A 20563-nucleotide genomic window follows, 5' to 3' on the forward strand; every position below is an offset into this window, starting at 1 on the left:
TAAAGCATATTTTCCTGGGATTGTTGCCACCCTTTTAGTATTTTACTTGCTCCTTCATATACTCTTAGCTGGACAAAATGACAAGGCGGAAAAATTCACAACAAAAAAAAGAACAAGAGGCAGTACCGAAGGCTAGGGACCTAATCAATACAAACATTGGTAATATGTCAGAACTAGAGTTCAAAATGACAATTCTCAAGGTTCTAGCCGGGCTTGAAAAAGGCATGGAAGATATTAGAGAAACCCTCTCCAGAGATATAAAAGCCCTTTCTGGAGAAATAAAAGAACTAAAATCTAACCAAGTTGAAATCAAAAAAGCTATTAATGAAGTTCAATCAAAAATGGAGGCTCTCACTGCTAGGATAAATGAGGCAGAAGAAAGAATTAGCGATATAGAAGACCAAATGACAGAGAATAAAGAAGCTGAGCAAAAGAGGGACAAACAGCTACTGGACCATGAGGGGAGAATTCGAGAGATAAGTGACACCATAAGACGAAACAACATTAGAATAATTGGGATTCCAGAAGAAGAAGAAAGAGAGAGGGGAGCAGAAGGTATACTGGAGAGAATTATTGGGGAGAATTTCCCCAATATGGCAAAGGGAATGAGCATCAAAATTCAGGAGGTTCAGAGTACGCCCCTCAAAATCAATAAGAATAGGCCCACACCCCGTCACCTAATAGTAAAATTTACAAGCCTTAGTGACAAAGAGAAAATCCTGAAAGCAGCCCGGGAAAAGAAGTCTGTAACATACAATCGTAAAAGTATTAGATTGGCAGCTGACTTATCCACAGAGACCTGGCAGGCCAGAAAGAGCTGGCATGATATTTTCAGAGCACTAAACGAGAAAAACATGCAGCCAAGAATACTATATCCAGCTAGGCTATCATTGAAAATAGAAGGAGAGATTAAAAGCTTCCAGGACAAACAAAAACTGAAAGAATTTGCAAACACCAAACCAGCTCTACAGGAAATACTGAAAGGGGTCCTCTAAGCAAAGAGAGAGCCTACAAGTGGTAGATCAGAAAGGAACAGAGACAATATACAGTAACAGTCACCTTACAGGCAATACAATGGCACTAAAATCATATCTCTCAATAGTTACCCTGAATGTTAATGGGCTAAATGCCCCAATCAAAAGAAACAGGGTATCAGAATGGATAAAAAAACAAAACCCATCTATATGTTGCCTCCAAGAAACTCATTTTAAACCCGAAGACACATCCAGACTTAAAGTGAGGGGGTGGAAAAGAATTTACCATGCTAATGGACATCAGAAAAAAACAGGAGTGGCAATCCTTATATCAGATCAATTAGATTTTAAGCCAAAGAATATAATAAGAGATGAGGAAGGACACTATATCATACTCAAAGGGTCTGTCCAACAAGAAGATCTAACAATTTTAAATATCTATGCCCCCAACGTGGGCACAGCAAACTATATAAACCAATTAATTACAAAATCAAAGAAACACATCAACAATAATACAATAATAGTAGGGGACTTTAACACTCCCCTCACTGAAATGGACAGATCATCCAAGCAAAAGATCAACAGGGAAATAAAGGCCTTAAGTGATACACTGGATGAGATGGACATCACAGATATATTCAGAACATTTCATCCCAAAGCAACAGAATACACATTCTTCTCTAGTGCACATGGAACATTCTCCAGAATAGATCACATCCTAGGTCCTAAATCAGGACTCAACCAGTATCAAAAGATTGGGATCATTCCCTGCATATTTTCAGACCACAATGCTCTGAAGCTAGAACTCAACCACAAGAGGAAGTTTGGAAAGAACACAAATACATGGAGACTAAACAGCATCCTTCTAAAGAATGAATGGGTCAACCGGGAAATTAAAGAAGAATTGAAAAAAAATCATGGAAACAAATGATAATGAAAATACAACGGTTCAAAATCTGTGGGACACAACAAAGGCAGTCTTGAGAGGAAAATATATAGCGGTACAAGCTTTTCTCAAGAAACAAGAAAGGTCTCAGGTACACAACCTAACCCTACACCTAAAGGAGCTGGAGAAAGAACAAGAAAGAAACCCTAAGCCCAGCAGGAGAAGAGAAATCATAAAGATCAGAGCAGAAATCAATGAAATAGAAACCAAAAAAACAATAGAACAAATCAACCAAACTAGGAGCTGGTTCTTTGAAAGAATTAATAAAATTGATAAACCCTTGGCCAGACTTATCAAAAAGAAAAGAGAAAGGACCCAAATAAATAAAATCATGAATGAAAGAGGAGAGATCACAACTAACACCAAAGAAATAAAAACTATTATAAGAACATACTATGATCAACTCAACGCCAACAAATTTGACAATCTGGAAGAAATGGATGCATTCCTAGAAACATATAAACTACCAAAATTGAACCAGGAAGAAATAGAAAGCCTGAACAGACCCATAACCAGTAAGGAGATTGAAAGAGTCATTAAAAATCTCCAAACAAACAAAAGCCCAGGGCCAGATGGCTTCCCGGGGGAATTCTACCAAACATTTAAAGAAGAACTAATTCCTATTCTCCTGAAACTGTTCCAAAAAATAGAAATGGAAGGAAAACTCCCAAACTCATTTTATGAGGCCAGCATCACCTTGATCCCAAAACCAGACAAGGATCCCATCAAAAAAGAGAGCTATAGACCAATATCCTTGATGAACACAGATGCAAAAATTCTCACCAAAATACTAGCCAATAGGATTCAACAGTACATTAAAAGGATTATTCACCACGACCAAGTGGGATTTATTCCAGGGCTGCAAGGTTGGTTCAACATCCGCAAATCAGTCAATGTGATACAACACATCAATAAAAGAAAGAACAAGAACCATATGATACTCTCAATAGATGCTGAAAAAGCATTTGACAAAGTACAGCATCCCTTCCTGATCAAACCTCTTCAAAGTGTAGGGATAGAGGGCACATACCTCAATATCATCAAAGCCATCTATGAGAAACCCACTACAAATATCATTCTCAATGGAGAAAAACTGAAAGCTTTTCCACTAAGGTCAGGAACACGGCAGGGATGTCCATTATCACCACTGCTATTCAACATAGTACTAGAAGTCCTAGCCTCAGCAATCAGACAACAAAAGGAAATTAAAGGCATCCAAATCGGCAAAGAAGAAGTCAAATTATCACCCTTCGCAGATGATATGATACTCTATGTGGAAAACCCAAAAGACTCCACTCCAAAACTGCTAGAACTTATACAGGAATTCAGTAAAGTGTCAGGATATAAGATCAATGCACAGAAATCAGTTGCATTTCTCTACACCAACAACAAGACAGAAGAAAGAGAAATTAAGGAGTCAATCCCATTTACAATTGCACCCCAAACCATAAGATACCTAGGAATAAACCTAACCAAAGAGGCACAGAATCTATACTCAGAAAACTATAAAGTACTGATGAAAGAAATTGAGGAAGACACAAAGAAATGGAAAAATGTTCCATGCTCCTGGATTGGAAGAATAAATATTGTGAAAATGTCTATGCTACCTAAAGCAATCTACACATTTAATGAAATTCCTATCAAAGTACCATCCATCTTTTTCAAAGAAATGGAACAAATAATTTTAAAATTTATATGGAACCAGAAAAGAACTCGAATAGCCAAAGGGATATTGAAAAAGAAAGCCAAAGTTGGTGGCATCACAATTCCGGACTTCAAGATTTATTACAAAGCTGTCATCATCAAGACAGCATGGTACTGGCACAAAAACAGACACATATTCCAATGGAACAGAATAGAGAGCCCAGAAATAGACCCTCAACTCTATGGTCAACTAATCTTCAACAAAGCAGGAAAGAATGTCCAATGGAAAAAAGACAGCCTCTTCAATAAATGGTATTGGGAAAATTGGACAGCCGCGTGTAGACAAATGAAATTGGACCATTTCCTTACACCACACAGAAAAATAGATTCAAAATGGATTAAGGACCTCAATGTGAGAGAGGAATCCATCAAAATCCTTGAGGAGAACACAGGCAGCAACCTCTTCAACCTCAGCCGCAGCAACATCTTCCTAGGAACATCGCCAAAGGCAAGGGAAGCAAGGGCAAAAATGAACTTTTGGGATTTCATCAAAATCAAAAGCTTTTGCACAGCAAAGGAAACAGTTAACAAAACCAAAAGACAACTGACGGAATGGGAGAAGATATTTGCAAACAACATATCAGATAAAGGACTAGTGTCCAAAATCTATAAAGAACTTAACAAACTCAACACCCAAAGAACAAATAATCCAATCAAGAAATGAGCAGAGGACATGAACAGACGTTTCTGCAAAGAAGACATCCAGATGGCCAACAGACACATGAAAAAGTGCTCCATATCACTCGACATCAGGGAAATACAAATCAAAACCACAATGAGATATCACCTCACACCAGTCAGAATGGCTAAAATCAACAAGTCAGGAAATGCAGATGCTGGCGAGGATACAGATAAAGGGGAACCCTCCTACACTGTTGGTGGGAATGCAAGCTGGTGCAACCACTCTGGAAAACAGCATGGAGGTTCCTCAAAATGTTGAAAATAGAACTTCCCTATGACCCAGCAATTGCACTACTGGGAATTTACCCTAAAGATACAAACGTAGTGATTCAAAGGGGCACGTGCACCCGAATGTTTATAGCAGCAATGTCCACAATAGCCAAACTATGGAAAGAACCTAGATGTCCATCAACAGATGAATGGATCAAGAAGATGTGGTATATATACACAATGGAATACTATGCAGCCATCAAAAGAAACGAAATCTTGCCATTTGCGACAACATGGATGGAACTAGAGCGTATCATGCCTAGCGAAATAAGTCAAGCGGAGAAAGACAACTATCATATGATCTCCCTGATATGAGGAAGTGGTGATGCAACATGGGGGCTTAAGTGGGTAGGAGAAGAATCCATGAAACAAGATGGGATAGGGAGGGAGACAAACCATAAGTGACTCTTAATCTCACGAAACAAACTGTGGGTTTCTGGGGGGAGGGGGGTTGGGAGAAGGGAGGTAGGGTTATGGACATTGGGGAGGGTATGTGCTTTTGGGTAAATTGGAAGGGGAGATGAACCATGAGAGACTATGGACTCTGAAAAATAATCTGAGATGTTTGCAGTGGCGGGGGTGTGGGAGGTTGGGGTACCAGGTGGTGGGTATTATAGAGGGCACAGCTTGCATGGAGCACTGGGTGTGGTGATAAAATAATGAATACTGTTTTTCTGAAAATAAATAAATTGGGAAAAAAAAAAACAATTTGAGTTTTAATAAGGAATCTATTTTTCTGTGGGAGATAGAATTCTACAAATTTTTTCCTTTTATTCCAGGAAAATACTATCATCCTAGAAAGTGTTTTCTCATTTTGCTTTCCCTGGTGAGGATTTGTGTTGCTGAATGGTAAAAGTGGCTTACTAGAAAATGGAGCCCATCATCCACATTTCTCAAGTATATTTCTGTTGACATGTTAGCTTTTTCAGTTAGTGAAGCCTGTCCCCTTCAGTGATATAATCCTGAACTGCTGACACAATAGGCTGGTGTTTGTGAGAACAGAAGAGGTTTCCTTTGATGCATCTCTGAGCAGTTTCACACACTAGAACACCTGGAAATCAAAACCTCTTAATTCTCTGAACATTGTTTCTGGTAGTTTAGAAAAGTCATTGGTTGACCACTTTATCCTGATCTTTTTTTCTTTCTTTCTTTTTCACTTTCTTTCTCCTTCCCTCCCTCCCTCCCATTCCTTCCTTCTCTCCCTCTCTCTCTTCCTTTCTTCCTTCCATTGTTCGTTCTTTCTTTCTTTCTTTCTTTCTTTCTTTTTCTTTTTCTTTTTTCTTTCTCTGTCTCTCTCTCTTCCTTCTTCCCTCCCTCCTTCCTCCTTTCCTTTCTTCCTTCTCCTTCCATCCCTCCCTCCCATTCTCTTTCTTTTTATTTGCTTTCTTCATCTCTATTTTCTATCAGCACTTTCCATGATTGCTCTCTCCAACAAAGCAGATATTTAAATCTACTGATCTGAGGAAATTTATAAAATATTAGATGCCATGAAGCCTATATTCAAGAACTTTTAATGACCTCAAAAGACCACACTGCCAGTACAAGGTTTCTACCTGCTGGCCCTGACATGAACCTCAGGGGAAGGCTTACATTTCTGTAGAAGCTCTAACCAGTGTGATAACCTTTAACCAGGCTGGATCAAGATATCTGTGGAAGGAACTAAGCTTATAATAACTTCTCCTGGTAAGTAACTTTGTTATTTTTAGGTACTATGAATGAAAAACTGATAGATGCTTTTTAGAAAAAAACATGTAGAATCAACTTAGCATTAAGGTAGGAATTTTGCAGCTAAAAAATGTTTCCATATATAGCGACAAAACTTGTCACTGTATATGGAAATAAAACTACTTTGTGAATGGTTTATTTACTTCCTTGCTTGAAACCATATTGAAATTCTACTTGTAGAAAATATACACACAAAACTATTGATGCAGGCTTGAAATTAAAATATTTCTGAGATCATGGCTGTGACATATTTGTTATTTGTTCAAGATGTTTTTCATGTAGGTGGCCTTTTAAGTGAGACACTCTTTGATGAAGTACCTATAGTCTTAATAGTGCTCCTACTTAATGAATAGCATTCCTTTCTCTAATAATCTGCAAAGCCTAGATGATTGGTTTTTATCTCATCTTTAAGAGCAGTGCAAAAATTTAACTCTTTCAGTGGACAATCATAGAACATCAATAAATCAACATAATGTTATTACTCTAGTTTCTTAGTGAGTAGACTGAGCTTAGTCAAAATCTGTGCTCTGGTGGCTTTTGTAATATTGCCTAGAGATGGTCCAGTTTAATGGAATTTGTGAGCTCAGAAAACCATTTCATCTCCAGAGTCCATGAAAAGAAGCTGTCAGCATGGTTTTACATCCTTGGTTGTTCATTTATTGAAGACAGTTTCTATGCTCGACACTAGAGGTAAAAGGATGCACAAGACACAGTGACAACATTCAAAAAGCTTGTAGCCTAGTGGATAAGTGTTATAGATTGCAACTTGATTGAGCCCCATGTATTTTGGCCTGTGATAGCCAGACACATAAAACGTCAGATTCAAGAACTCCTTTGCTTTCTTAATTTATGTAATAGATACTCATTGCTTATAAAATCTACATTTTTTAGTGGAAAATTTGATTAAGGCACCCAAACCATTCTATTAAAGATAATAATACTACTAACTAATATTTAGTGAGAGTCAGACACCATACTGCCTTGTTTCTGTGCCTTGTCTCAATCCTTAACAGCATTATACATGAGATCTTCTCATTCCAATTTCACTGATGGGAAACTGAGGCTTAGAGAGTTCAGTTATTTGCCTACATTCACATGATTCGTTACTATGGCAAAGTTTGGAACACAATAGATACTTGTTTGTTCCTTACTGCGTGGTCTAACCATTATATGCTATGAGAAACATTAAGCCATCAATGTATTCTGAATATATAGTCTTTTGTAGTCTGACCTTTTAAATAGACTATGCAGTTGAATGTGTAATAGTGATAGCTCAAAATTTTATGACTCTTCATGCAGAAAACAATGCTTCTGTTTCTAATCATGGCATTAAATTTGCTTCTCTTCCTCCCAAGACATCAAGTAGGTCATGTTGAATACGCATTTATTAAATTCTCACAATGTGATGCTTAGGGTATTTTTATAAAGGAACAAGTCCTTTTGACACCATTCCTTTCAATCTTTCTGTATTGGCATCAAATCTGTTGGGATTATAGAAGCTGGCAGAAGAACAGGAGCAGTTGTACTATATGTAGGACTCAGCTGCAGAACGCAGAGCTGCCTTTGCACTCCTGCTGGGACAGAGACAAAAAGACCAAACCAAATTAAGATCTTCTGATGAGCAGCTCAGGGTTTTAAATCAATATCCTGGAACTTGTCAGGGTAATTTGAAGTTCAAAGAACAGTTTTTCAGCAATAAATGAGTTAATATTTCTCACTCCTTAATAACTCATCTGTTTTTGTATCAGTGAAGGCTGAATTCTGGAAAGAATTTAATTTATAATCAAGCCAGATAATCACTCCTCAGTGTGTAGAGATAAAAAGTATATATATACCTATAAAATACTGAACATTCATATATTAATTTTTTCAATATTAACTTAAAATTAATTTTTAAATATTTATTTTTAAAATATTATTTATATCTTTATTCTTGTTAAAATCACAGAAATAGTAACTATAAATTACACTCTAGGAAAAAACCTGATATGATACATGAAAACCTTTTAAGAAAAAAGATTTAGAAGTCCATGAACATGGTGACTAAAGGTAAAATCAGATTCTCCAATGTGTGTAATTGAGGTGGGAAAGGCAGACCCAAGCTGTCCAGGCAGAGAGGGGTCAGGTCATCCATTCTTGACTATGTACATATCTAATGTGATTTTGCTTGAGATTCATCTTTGTTTAATGTTAGCAGTGTCTATTCATATATATTTACATAAATATTGAAAGAATATGGGCACATTTTAAAGGAGTCACACAGGAAGTTTTCTGTAAAAGCTTTTCAGACAGTGTATCTGGGGTAGCTGGTCGGCCAAAAAAGTGTTTGGTCCTGGCACATTGCTCAGGGTTACAGGTAAGATATTTTAAAATTCTTCCCTATAAAGTGGGGAGAGGAGGTAGGTGATGTGGGTCGGGGGTGGGAGGCAGGGTAGGTGCTCTTGCTGGCTCAGAATTCTAAGTTTGGTCTGAGTTTGGTCATAAATAGCAGTGGGTTACTAAGAGAGGTTGTTGACTCTGTCCCAGTCCTGGGGGTAGTTGCTTCCTGATCTAGCTTGGAGGACATTAACAAGGAGCTATCTAGCTAGAGCATCTGGAGTTCCTAAGGGGTAGAACCATTAATCCCTTAAGGATTTCTGTGTTGAGAGATTTGTAAATAAATTTGTGTATCTTATTTATCAGATTCTAAAAATAACCAAAGGAAAGGAATGAACAAAAAATTGATAAACTTGCATTTTTGTCTGAAGGCAATTCATATCAGGTATTGACATATCTAACTGCACAAACATATCCAAGAATGTCATAAGCTAGGTTTGGTTTTTCCAAATTCGGCCTAGTAAATTTTTTCATTCTTCATTAGACTTAGAGATAAAATTTTGGATGAGGGAGAACATCTCACACAAATGTTTCTACCCTACAGAATCTAGTTGAATAAATGTTTTCAAAGAATTTTCATAAGGCTGGTGAAACTTTGGAAAAATGAAGGGAATAATATATTTTGGTGTTTTTCTTGTCATCATAGGCAAACATGAATTCATAAATTGAAAAGCAACTTTTTTTTAAAAGATTTTATTTACTTATTTGACAGACAAATCACAAATAGGCAGAGAGAGAGAGAGAGAGAGAGGTGGAAGCAGGCTCCCTGCTGAGCAGAGAGCCCGATGTGGGGCTTGATCCCAGAATCCTGAGATCATGACCTGAGCGGAAGGCAGAGTCTTAACTCTCTGAGCCACCCAGGTGCCCGAAAAGAAACTTTGTAGGACTGTTTATTTCCCAATTGACTGCAATGTAATTAGCAATCTAATTAAATAATGGTGACACAGAGGTAATTCAGAAGGTCCTAAAAACTTTTTTTGGGAGAGATTGTGGTGTAGAGAAAAATGTGGACTATGAGTCAGGATCTATCACTTCCTATATAATCATTCTTCAGCAAATAAATTTAGCTTCATTATCACTTTCTTAAAATTATAAAAATAATATATGGCCATTAGGGAAAATTGGAAAAGAGAAAAAATAAAGTATCAAAGATGTATAATGACACGTATTCTGTTAACATGTGCTATATTTCCATCCATTCAGTCTGTCAATGTAGCCACCATCTCAAGTAGATGTTGCAGAACTAAATGAAATTAAATATGAAAATATCTATTGCATAAGTTGAGACATGATCCATCATTAAAAAAGTTAGTTCTGCAAATTCCAATTATCATCCAGTGGAGTTCTTCTCAAATCAGGAGTATAGAAAAATGTGTTAATTTTGATCTAGCCTGCAGATCACTTTAGAACAGTTGGTCAGTATTTGCAGAGTACTTCCAATTTCTAAGACTCATTGTTACATGTTTCTAAAAACAAGCAGAATTTAGTAAGCAATACCTCATATATTGTTAGCCTCAACCTAAGCTGATCTCTCCGTTTCCAGTGGAAACGTCTAGATGTAAACAAGGGAGAGGTTTTATAATTGAATATATAAAATTACACGAATGTACATAAAAGTCAAATATTCACCTTTTAAATAAAGTGAATAAAATGTTTTATTTTTTATTTATTTGAGAGACAGAGCATGCACACATGAGAGAGAGACAGAGAGCGAGAGCACACAGGAGCTAGGGGGAGAGCAGACAGAGAAAGAGAAGCAGACTCCTAATGATCAGGGATCCCAAGCAAGGTTCTCTATCCCAGGACTCTGGGATCATGATCTGGTCAAAGGCAGACACTTAATGGAAGGAGCCACCCAGGCATCCCTCAAATATTCACTTTTAATAGTTTATACCTTCTTTGGATTATGCCTATAAATTAAAATTGTATTATTACAAATATCACCTGAGAAATACTGCTTTTTTCTGCCTCAAATTTCTGTAAAACTTGTGTTCAGATTCTTTACATGCATCTAAAATGTATTCATTAAGACAAATTTCTAGGTCATCTTAGGGTAGGAATGTAAGTTTGGGGGTGCCTTTATGATGAGAACATTGGATATTTAATTGGAAGAGACCTTAATCCACTAAGAAAATAAAAGCATTTTTTCATTTATTCTGTCATTATGTATATGTACAATGTAAACTTTGTATTGTATAGTGACTTTAGTCCCAGGTAATGTTTACCAAATCCATATGAAAGTTCTTAATTTTTTTTTTTTACTGGTACTACCTCTAAATTAGTTTTAATTGAGTTTATTTCCAGTTGATATCTTGTCCAAGTGCATTGTTTAATCAAAGTAGAGTATTACAAGACCATTTTTTAAAATGAGAAGTTGCCCAAACTTAACATAAGGCAACCTCTGTTTTATGAGGCATAATTTGGGGGATGAAAGCTTCCTCTTATGCTCTGGCATTTCAGTGTGTTTGAATACGGAATGTTTTGTATTTATATCACAGAGTAGGATTTGCAAACATCTCCCATTTTTCTTTTTTATTATTATTATGTTAGTTACCATACAGTACATGATTAGTTTTTGATTAGTGTCTCCCATTTTTCATGTCAACTTCAAGGTAGACCTCACTAAATTATCAAGCTTCGGGCAGAAACAGAAACAAGCTCTAATATACAAACTATTTCTAATTTATTTATACTGCCTACTTATAAAATCTGTTTGAGAAGGCCTAAAATAAAATACACAAGTACAGTTAGGCAATGAAATAAAAATAGAAGATCAAAAGCATTTAGGGAAGTAGAAGAAAAAAAGTACAAAGCATAGGGTACAATTTTATGTTCAAAGGTAGGAGAAATATGAATTAGAGTATATACTTTTTATTAACTGAAAAAAAATGAAACACACCCAATTTTCACACATGTTGCTTTCCCCACCACAAAAGGAGAAAAAAAAAAAAAGATTCAATGCATGAGTCCTTTAGGAGAAATGCAAAGTGAAAGACTGGGCATTTCCTTCCACATACATTTTACAAAATGGAAGAAATGATCTTTAACAAATGCATTTCATGCTCCCACTGCATCTTTACTGTGGGCATCATGAAATTTAGTGTCATTCACAGATGGTGACCTTCAGCAGACCTGATCAGGCAGGTGACAGTCTAGCAATCTAACATGACATAGGTCCAATTGTTATCCCCAAATACTGCATTCCCATTAGTAAGGGAAAGTTTGGTCCCATGAGAATAAAATGTCATATTGGAGTAACAATAATCACAAACAAATTGCTAATAATTATGGTAATGTTAATTATAATTATAGTGTCTCATTTTCGTAGCATGTTTAGATGTGGAAAACTTAGGAGAGATTTTTATACCAATCCTTCTGGTAAAGGTTGGCATAGACTACATTGTGCAAACACTGTTAAAGCATCCGACCTTGTGTCCAAGTGGACTTGCATGAAGTGGTCATGCAGAACATGCGTAATTGTCTTGAAAGAATTTGACTCAAGAACAAAGTTGATCAGATAATAACTTGTGTGAGTTGACACATTGTCTCTTCTGATGGTGAAAGGGTATTGTCAGAGTTTGTACTTTGGACTCAGACTGACCTGTGCTCCAGCTCCACAACTTGTTGCTTTTGTGAACTTGGGTGATTATTTTCTGGTCTCAGCTTCCTAATCCAAAAGATGGGATAACAGGGGGCATATGAAAATTAAATGAGAGACTTTAAATAAGATACTTGGCACATAACACTTAACAGGTGTTGCATACATGTTGCCTCATTTCAAATCTAGAGGGAGAATTGCATCCAGTATGGAGAGTGACTTTTAACCAATCATACTGACAAAGCAGAAATTCTCCAGAGGATTTGGCTTTACTTCTAACCACTCTACTGGAAAATTACCTTACTGTCCACTGATATACAAAAAACCTGAAGTTTTTTTTTAGAGGAGTTTGCTTAATGGACTTTTCCCTCACTTGGCATAAAAATGAAATTCAAATTTGTTTTTTTTTATTTTTAAGTTGTAGCTACATAAATTTTAATCCTTTATCTTATGATATCATGTCAAACACAAACATGGGCTTCATATTGTATTTAGCAGAAAAACAACTAAAATTTTAAATTTTATTTAGAAAATACTTAGGAATATATTTAGAAATACAGTTACTACTTTGTTTTACTATGTTTAAATATACTTAGAAATGTCATCAATTTGAAAGTCATATTTACATAAGAAATAGCTTTAAGTATTTTTTAATAAAATGAGAAGAATAAAATAGAGGAATTTTGAATTAGTATTAATATGCAGATTCAAAGTACCATACTTAATTGAAAATGTCATTGCATTTGGTTAATTTATATATGATTCATACAGCTTTATATTCATCAAATATATAAACTCAGGCAATTTACCTGAAAATTTTTCTGATTATGAATAATATAAATGTATTAGAAAAAATATTTATTTTGTAAATCGGTTTCTGTTTTGTAAATCAATGAAATGATTGTGGCCATAAAAAACACTCTCAATAAGTTTAATAAAGAATAGTGAGGGGCACCTAGGTGGCTCTTCTATAAAACAACTGATCATGATCTCATGGTAGTTGAACTGAGCCCTGAGCTCTGTGTTGGACAGGTTGAGTGTGGAGGCTGCTCAGGATTCCCACTCTCTCCCCCACCACTCTCTCTCTCTAAAATAAATAAAATCCTAAAATGAGGAATGTTGGAAAAAATACGTAATAGAAATTCCATAAAACATAGGCAGAATCGATAAAAAAAATGAAGAATATTACTTAATGCTCAGTTCTCTATCACATTGAAAAAGTTATGGAAGTTCAAGATACCTTTTTTCCTGAAAAGAATGAATCCCCAGGACTCTAGATAAAGAAAAGTGACAGGATATAGGCAGAATGACTTACCATCCAGATTTTCCCAAGCCCATGACTGGATTATCAAGTTCTTTACTATGATGAATCAGAAGTATTACTAACAGAAACCAAACTTTGTAAGATAAAAATTAGATTCTTTAATGTATTGAGTAAGGGCAAAAATTATGGGAATGCCATGTCTTTGAAAATAAATCTTGCTTTATATAACGTGCTTTTTAAATTAAAAACCAAAATATATGGTTGAGGAAAAAGACATTGTCTTTCTATTATAATCAGTAAAATATTATTTGTACTATCAGGAAGATGTACAAAATTAAAACAAGTGCATTATGATCTAATACCTATTTACAGAATGAATTAAAAAACTCATCGTTTACTCATTTAGTATAAAAATCGGGAGCTCTGGTGCACAGGCAAAAATTCTGAGGATTTTTTTTTCCTTTCTTCTCGAAAGAGAAATCCTAGTCATTTCTTAGGAAATGGCCATGAAATTATTATTCTAACTCCAAACGACTGGAAAGAAAAAATTAATAAAGCATTTGTGTTTCAGTTTGAACTCAAATTGGAAAGAGTATTACTATTTGTAATTTGAATCATTAATTAATAATAAATGTATAACCAAACAATTTCCCAGTGTTCAAGTGATATGCCTTTGAGAACCATGATGTTTCACTATATAATTTGACATTATATTTACAAGAAACTCTGACCAGAGCTGTTAACATTATATCATTATATGTGACTTTATTCAGCAGGAGAAATGAAAGGCAATTGAGGGGTACTACAACAAGTTCAGGAGGATTAGAGGGCAGATTCAGATTTAAAGGGAATTGCGAAGAGTCAAAATGTGGTGTCTTCTCAGTAATGCTTCAACTTCAAATGAAATTCCAATATAAAATTAGCTTTTAGTGAACATTTCCTGAAGTAAAGATTAGGTTACTCTAAGAACATTTCTGAAAATAATCAATAATTTTTTAAAAAAATAGAAGTTTGGGATATATGGCCATTTGGTCTCTAAATTTCAGGCACTGTAAATTATTTGGAGTTGCAGCATTCAACATTGTCCTACTCAAAATCCTGCAGTGGTTCAGATATGAGAACAAGATCTTCTATAAAATCAGAAATCAAGGAGAAGAATCCTAGTATTCAGAAATGGGCTTGGGACCCATATTTGTAACTAAAAGGATAACTTGATAGATTTCCATTCAAACAAGTGATTGTGTATTATTTAAAAATATCCCGTGTTCTGATCTAGGCTCTTTCACTTAAATGTCTGGGACTTTGTCATGTTTATAACCTCTAGAACCTCTTTTCCCATGGAAACTAAGAAAATAAGCACCTCATAACCCTCAGTGAATGAAAAGCTACAAAAAGCATTAATTCTATAGCAACTTTCCTCCCCTTTACTATGTGCTGGTTGTTTCCAAACCACACAATGTTTGTGTTTCTCTAGTTATGTTCTAATTGTTTTTGCATTTTCTTCAACAGATAAAAGTCCTGATGAAGATATTTCTCCCAAGCCCACAGTTTTTCTTCCTTCAGTTGCTGAAGTAGAAGTCCATAAGGCTGGGACATATCTTTGTCTTCTTGAGGATTTTTTCCCTGATGTTATCAAGGTAGATTGGCAAGAAAAGGATGACAAAACAATTCTGAAATCCCAGCAGGGAGACACCATGAAGACTAAGGACACATACATGAAATTTAGCTGGCTGACTGTGACTGGAGCATCAATGGATAAAGAACACAAATGTATCGTCAACCACGAAAGTGGAAAAAAAGTTGTTCAAGAGATACTTTTTCCTTCAGTAAACAAAGGTATGTGCACATAAAAATGAATATAACCACACAGAACACTTTGTTTCAAAGGGAAAACCCTACCTTTTCTGTCAAGTATTTTTTTAAAAGATTTTATTTATTAATTTGACAGACGGAGATAACAAGTAAGCAGAGAGGCAGGCAGAGAGAGAGGAAGGGAAACAGGCTCCCTGCTTAGCAGAGAGCCTGATGTGGGGCTCAATCCCAGGACCCTGGGATCATGACCTGAGCGTAAGGCAGAGGCTTTAACCCACAGAGCCATCTAGGTGCCCCTTTTCTGTCAAGTATTAATGAAAACAAATATATATAATATTTTCTGTAATGTTGTTTTCTTTAATGATGGCATAAATGTCCCGCTATTTCCCAATAGAATTCAAATAGTATGGGCTTTGAAGGCACCCGGATACCTTAGCTGGTCGAGCATCTGACTCCTCATTTATTCAGCTTAGGTTATGATCTCATGCTCTTGAGATCAAGACCGCTGTCAGGCTCCATGCTCAGCCCAGAGTCTGCTTGAGATTCTTTCTGTCTGCCTCTTCTCCCCGTGTTCTGTCTTTCTCAAAATAAATAATGAATCTTTAAAAACAAATAATATGGCCTATGGAAGAGAAAAAAAAAAAAGAAAGAGAAAAAAAAGAAAGACAAACTCACTTAGCCTTTTTCACATCAGTTTCATCATCCGAAATATTATTGTCACCGTGATATAGTTTCTACTTATTGTGTGGATTAAATGAAACAATACATGTGAAGGCACTTAGCAACCTTGAACATAAGAAATGTTCAGAGAGGGGCGCCTGGGTGACTCTGTTGGTTAAACAACTGCCTTTGGCTCTGGTAATGATCCTGAAGTCCCAGGATCAAGTCCTACATGAGGGTCCCTACTCAGCAGGGAGTCAGCTTCTCCCTCTGACCCTACCCCCTTTCATGTTTTCTCTCACTCTCTCTCTCTCTCTTAAATATGTTTTTTTTTTAAAAAACGTTAACCTCACTTTATTTTTTAATATAATTTTATTTTATTTTTTAAGTGTTCCAAGATTCATTATTTATGCACCACACTCACTGCTCCATGCAATACGTGCCCTCCTTAATACCCATTTAATATCCTTAATATTCCGGCTGACCCATCACCCACTCCCCTCCAAAACCCTCAGTTTCTTTCTAAGAGTCCACAGTCTCTCATGATTCATCTCCCCCTCCAATTTACCCCAATTCACATTTCCTTTCCTTCTATGAATATTCTCCCTGTTATTCCTTATTCTCCACAATTAAGTGCAACCATATAATAATTGACTTTCTCTGCTTGGTTTATTTCACTCAGCATAATCTGCTCAAGTCCAGTCCATGTTGATAAAAAAGTTGGGTGTTCATCCTTTTGATGACTGGGTAATATTACAGTTCAGTATATGGACCATATCTTATTTATCCATTCATCTGTTAAGGGCCTATTGGCTCTTTCCACAGTTTGGTGATAGTGGCCATTGCTGCTATGAATATCAGGCTACATATGACCCTTCTTTTTGTTACATCTTTATTTTCAGGGTAAATACCCAGTAGTGTAATTGCAGAGTGATATGGTAGCTCTATTTTTAATTTCTTGAGGAATCTCCACACTGTTTTCCAAAGTGGTTGCACTAACTTGAATTCCCAGCAACACTGTTTGAGTGTTCCCCTTTCTCTACATCCTCTCCAACACTTGTTGTTTCCTGTCCTGATAATTTTGACCATTCTAACTGGCATAATGCAGTATCTCAATGTGGTTTTGATTTGAGTTTTCCTGATGGCTAATAATGATGAGCATTTTTCCATGTGTCTGTTAGCCATCTGTATTTCCTCTTTGGAGAACTGTCTGTTCATGGCTTCTGGACATTTTTTGACCTGATTATGTGTTTTTTGGGTGCTGAGTTTGAGGAGTTCTTTATAGATTTTGGATATCAGCCCTTTGTCTACAGTGTCATTTGCAATATCTTCTCCCATTCCTGGGGTTTCCCCATAGTTTTGTTGACTGTTTCCATTGCTGTGCAGTAGATTTTTACCATGATGTAGTTCAAAAGTTCATTTTTGCTTTTGTTTCCTTTGCCTTTGGAGACATGTCTTGAAAGAAGTTGCTGTGGTGGATGTTGAAGAGGTTACTGCCTATGTTCTCCAGGATTTTGAGGTATTCCTGCCACACATTGAGGTCTTTCATCCTTTTTGTGTTTATCTTTTTGCATGGTATAAAAGAATGGTCGAGTTTCATTCTTCTATATGCAGCTGTCCTATTTCCTCACCACCATTTATTGAAGAGACGGTCTTTTTTGCCCTGAATATTTTTTTTTCCTGCTTTATCGAAGATTAGTTGACCATGAGTTGAGGATCCATATCAGCGCCCTCTATTCTGTTCCATTGATCTATGTTTCTGTTTTTGTGGCAGTATCATGCTGTCTTAGTGATCACCACTTTGTAATAAAGCTTGAAATCAGGCAACATGATGCCCCGAGCTTGGTTTTTCCTTTTCAACATTTCCTTGGCAATACAGGGTCTTTTCTCATTCCAAACAAATTTTAAAACTGTTTGTCCCAGCACTTTGAAAAATGCCTGTAGAATTTTGATCGGGATGGCATTGAAAGTACAGATTTCTCTGGGCAGTAAAGACATTTTAACAATGTTTATTCTTCCAATAAATGAGCATGGAAGGTTTTCCCATATTTTTGTGTCTTCTTCAATTTCTTTCATGAGTATTCTCTAGTCCTTCTAGTACAGATCCTTCATCTCTTTGGTTAAGTTTGTTCCCAGGTATCTTGTGGTTCTTGGTGCTCTAGCATATGGAATCGATTCCCTAATTTCCCTTTCTATATTTTCATTGTTCACGTATAAGAAAGCAACTGATTTCTGTTCCTTGATATTGTATCCTGCCACATTACTTAATTGCTGTATGAGTTCTAGTATTTTGGGTGTGGAGTCTTTTGGGTTTCCCATATAAAGTATCATGTCATCTGCAAAGAAAGAGAGTTTGACTTCTTTGCCCTTGGAATACATTTGATTTCTTTTTGTCATCTGATTGCTGTTGCTAGGATTTCTACTATGATGTTGAACAACAGTGGCAAGAGTGGGCATCCTTGTCATCTTTCTGATCTCAGTGAAAAGGCTGTCAGGTTTTGCATAGGAGAATGGTATTCACTGTGGGTTTTTCATAGACAGATTTTATGAAGTTGAGGAATGTTCCCTCTATTCCTATACTCTGAAGAGTTTTAATCACAGAAGGATGCTGTAATTTGTCAAATGCTTTTTTTTGCATCAATTGAGAGGACCATGTGTTTCTTCTCTCTTCTCTTATTGATTTGTCCTGTCACATTGATTGATTTGCAAATGTTGAACCAACCTTGCATCCCAGGGGTAAATCCCACCTGGGCATGATGGATAATCTCTTTAATGTACAAGATATCATTGTTCAAGATATTGAACAATGTTCAATATAACATTGTTCAAGATAATGTTCAAGATATCATTGAGAATCTTGGCGTCCATTTGTCAGGGATATTGGTCTAAAATTCTCCTTTTTGATGCGAGCTTTACCTGGTTTGGGGATTAGGGTAATGCTGTCTTCATAGAAAGAGTCTGAAAGTTTTCCTTCTGTTCCTATTTCTTGAAAGAATGTAGGAGAATAGGTTTTATTTCCTCCTTGAATGTTTAATAGAAGTCTCCAGGGAATCTGTCAGTTCTGGACTCTTTTTTGGGAGGTTCTTGATCACTGCTTCAATCTTGTTACTAGATATTGACAATTTCTTCCTGTTTCAGTCTTGGAATTTATAGTTCTCCAGGAATACATGCATTTCTATGTTGCTTAAATTATTGGCATACAGTTGTTGATAACAATTTCTGATGATTATTTCTATTTCCTTGGTATTAGTCATGATCTCTCCCATTTCAGTTATAACTTTGTTCATTTGAGTCCTCTCTCTTTTCTTTTGGACTAGTCTGGCCAGTGGTTTATTGACCTTATTAATTGTTTCAAAGAACCAGCTTCTATTTTGTTGATGTGTTCTACTGTATCTCTAGATTCTAACACATTGATCTCTACTCTAATCTTAATTATTTTCCTTCTTGTGTGTGGGATTGGCTTAGTTGGTTTTTGAGTCCCCATTCTTTAAGGTGTAAGGAGTGTTTGTGTAACTGGGAATTTTTAATTTTTTTTGACTGAGGCTTGGATGAATATATATTTTCCCCTTAGGACCGCCTTTGCCATATCCTGTAGGTTTTAGATTGATGAGTCTTCATTCTCATTGGTTTACTTGAATTGTTTAAGTTCTTTTTTGATTTCCTTGTTGATCCAAACATTTTTGAGCAGGATGGTCTTCAGCTTCCAAGTGTTTGAATTGCTTCCAAACTTTTTCTTGTGGTTGAGCTCCAATGTCAAAGCATTGTGGTCTAAGAATAATCTTAGTCTTTTGGTATTGGTTCAGCACTGATTTGCCACCCAGTATGTGGTCTAAACTGGAGAAAGTACCATATGTGCACAAGAAGAATAAGTATTCTATTGTTTTAGGGTGGAATGTTTTGTATATATCTATAAGGTCCATCTGATCCAATATGTCATTCAAAGATCTTGTTTCTTTGTTGTTTTTCTGCTTAGATGATCTCTCTGTTGCTGCTGGTGATGTGTTAAGATCCCCTACAATTAATGTATTCCTATCAATATGACTATTTTGATTAACCGCTGGCTTATGTAGTTGACTGCTCCAATGCTAGGGGCATAAACACTTGACAATTGTTAGATCTTTATGATGGACAGACCCTTTAAGAATAATGTAGTGTCCTTTTGTATCTCTGAATATAGTCTTTACCTTAAAATCTAATTTATTTTATATAAGAAGCACTACCCCAGCTTTCTTTTGAGGCCTGTCACTTTCAGTCTGGGTTTATTTTTAGGTTCCAAATAAGTCTCTTATAGATAGCATATGGGTGGGTCCTGTCGTTTTATCCAGTCTGCAACCCTGCACCATTTTATGGGTACATTTAGGCCATTCACATTGAAAGCGATCATTGAAAGATAAATCTTTATTGTCATGATGTTGCCTGTGAAGTCCTTGTTTCTATAGATTGTCTCTGTAAATTTCTGTTCTATGTTACTCTTGGGTTCTAGCCCTTTCTGGCTTGCCAGGTTTCTGTGGACTAGGTCTGACATTATTCTGATGGTCCTTCCTCTGTAAATA

The 20563-nt window shown here is 36.1% G+C and overlaps 1 gene segment (V, D, J or C); it reads left to right on the plus strand.

Annotated features, from left to right (window-relative positions):
• Positions 1-20563, plus strand: part of LOC122904685 — a 65256-nt gene that overhangs the window by 30552 nt on the left and 14141 nt on the right. Inside the window, 2 exon segments of the C gene segment in view lie at positions 6208-6258; positions 15048-15374. Coding sequence covers positions 6208-6258; positions 15048-15374 — 378 coding nt within the window.

This window comes from Neovison vison, chromosome 4, assembly GCF_020171115.1.
Source record: "Neovison vison isolate M4711 chromosome 4, ASM_NN_V1, whole genome shotgun sequence".
Classification (NCBI taxonomy): domain Eukaryota; kingdom Metazoa; phylum Chordata; class Mammalia; order Carnivora; family Mustelidae; genus Neogale; species Neogale vison.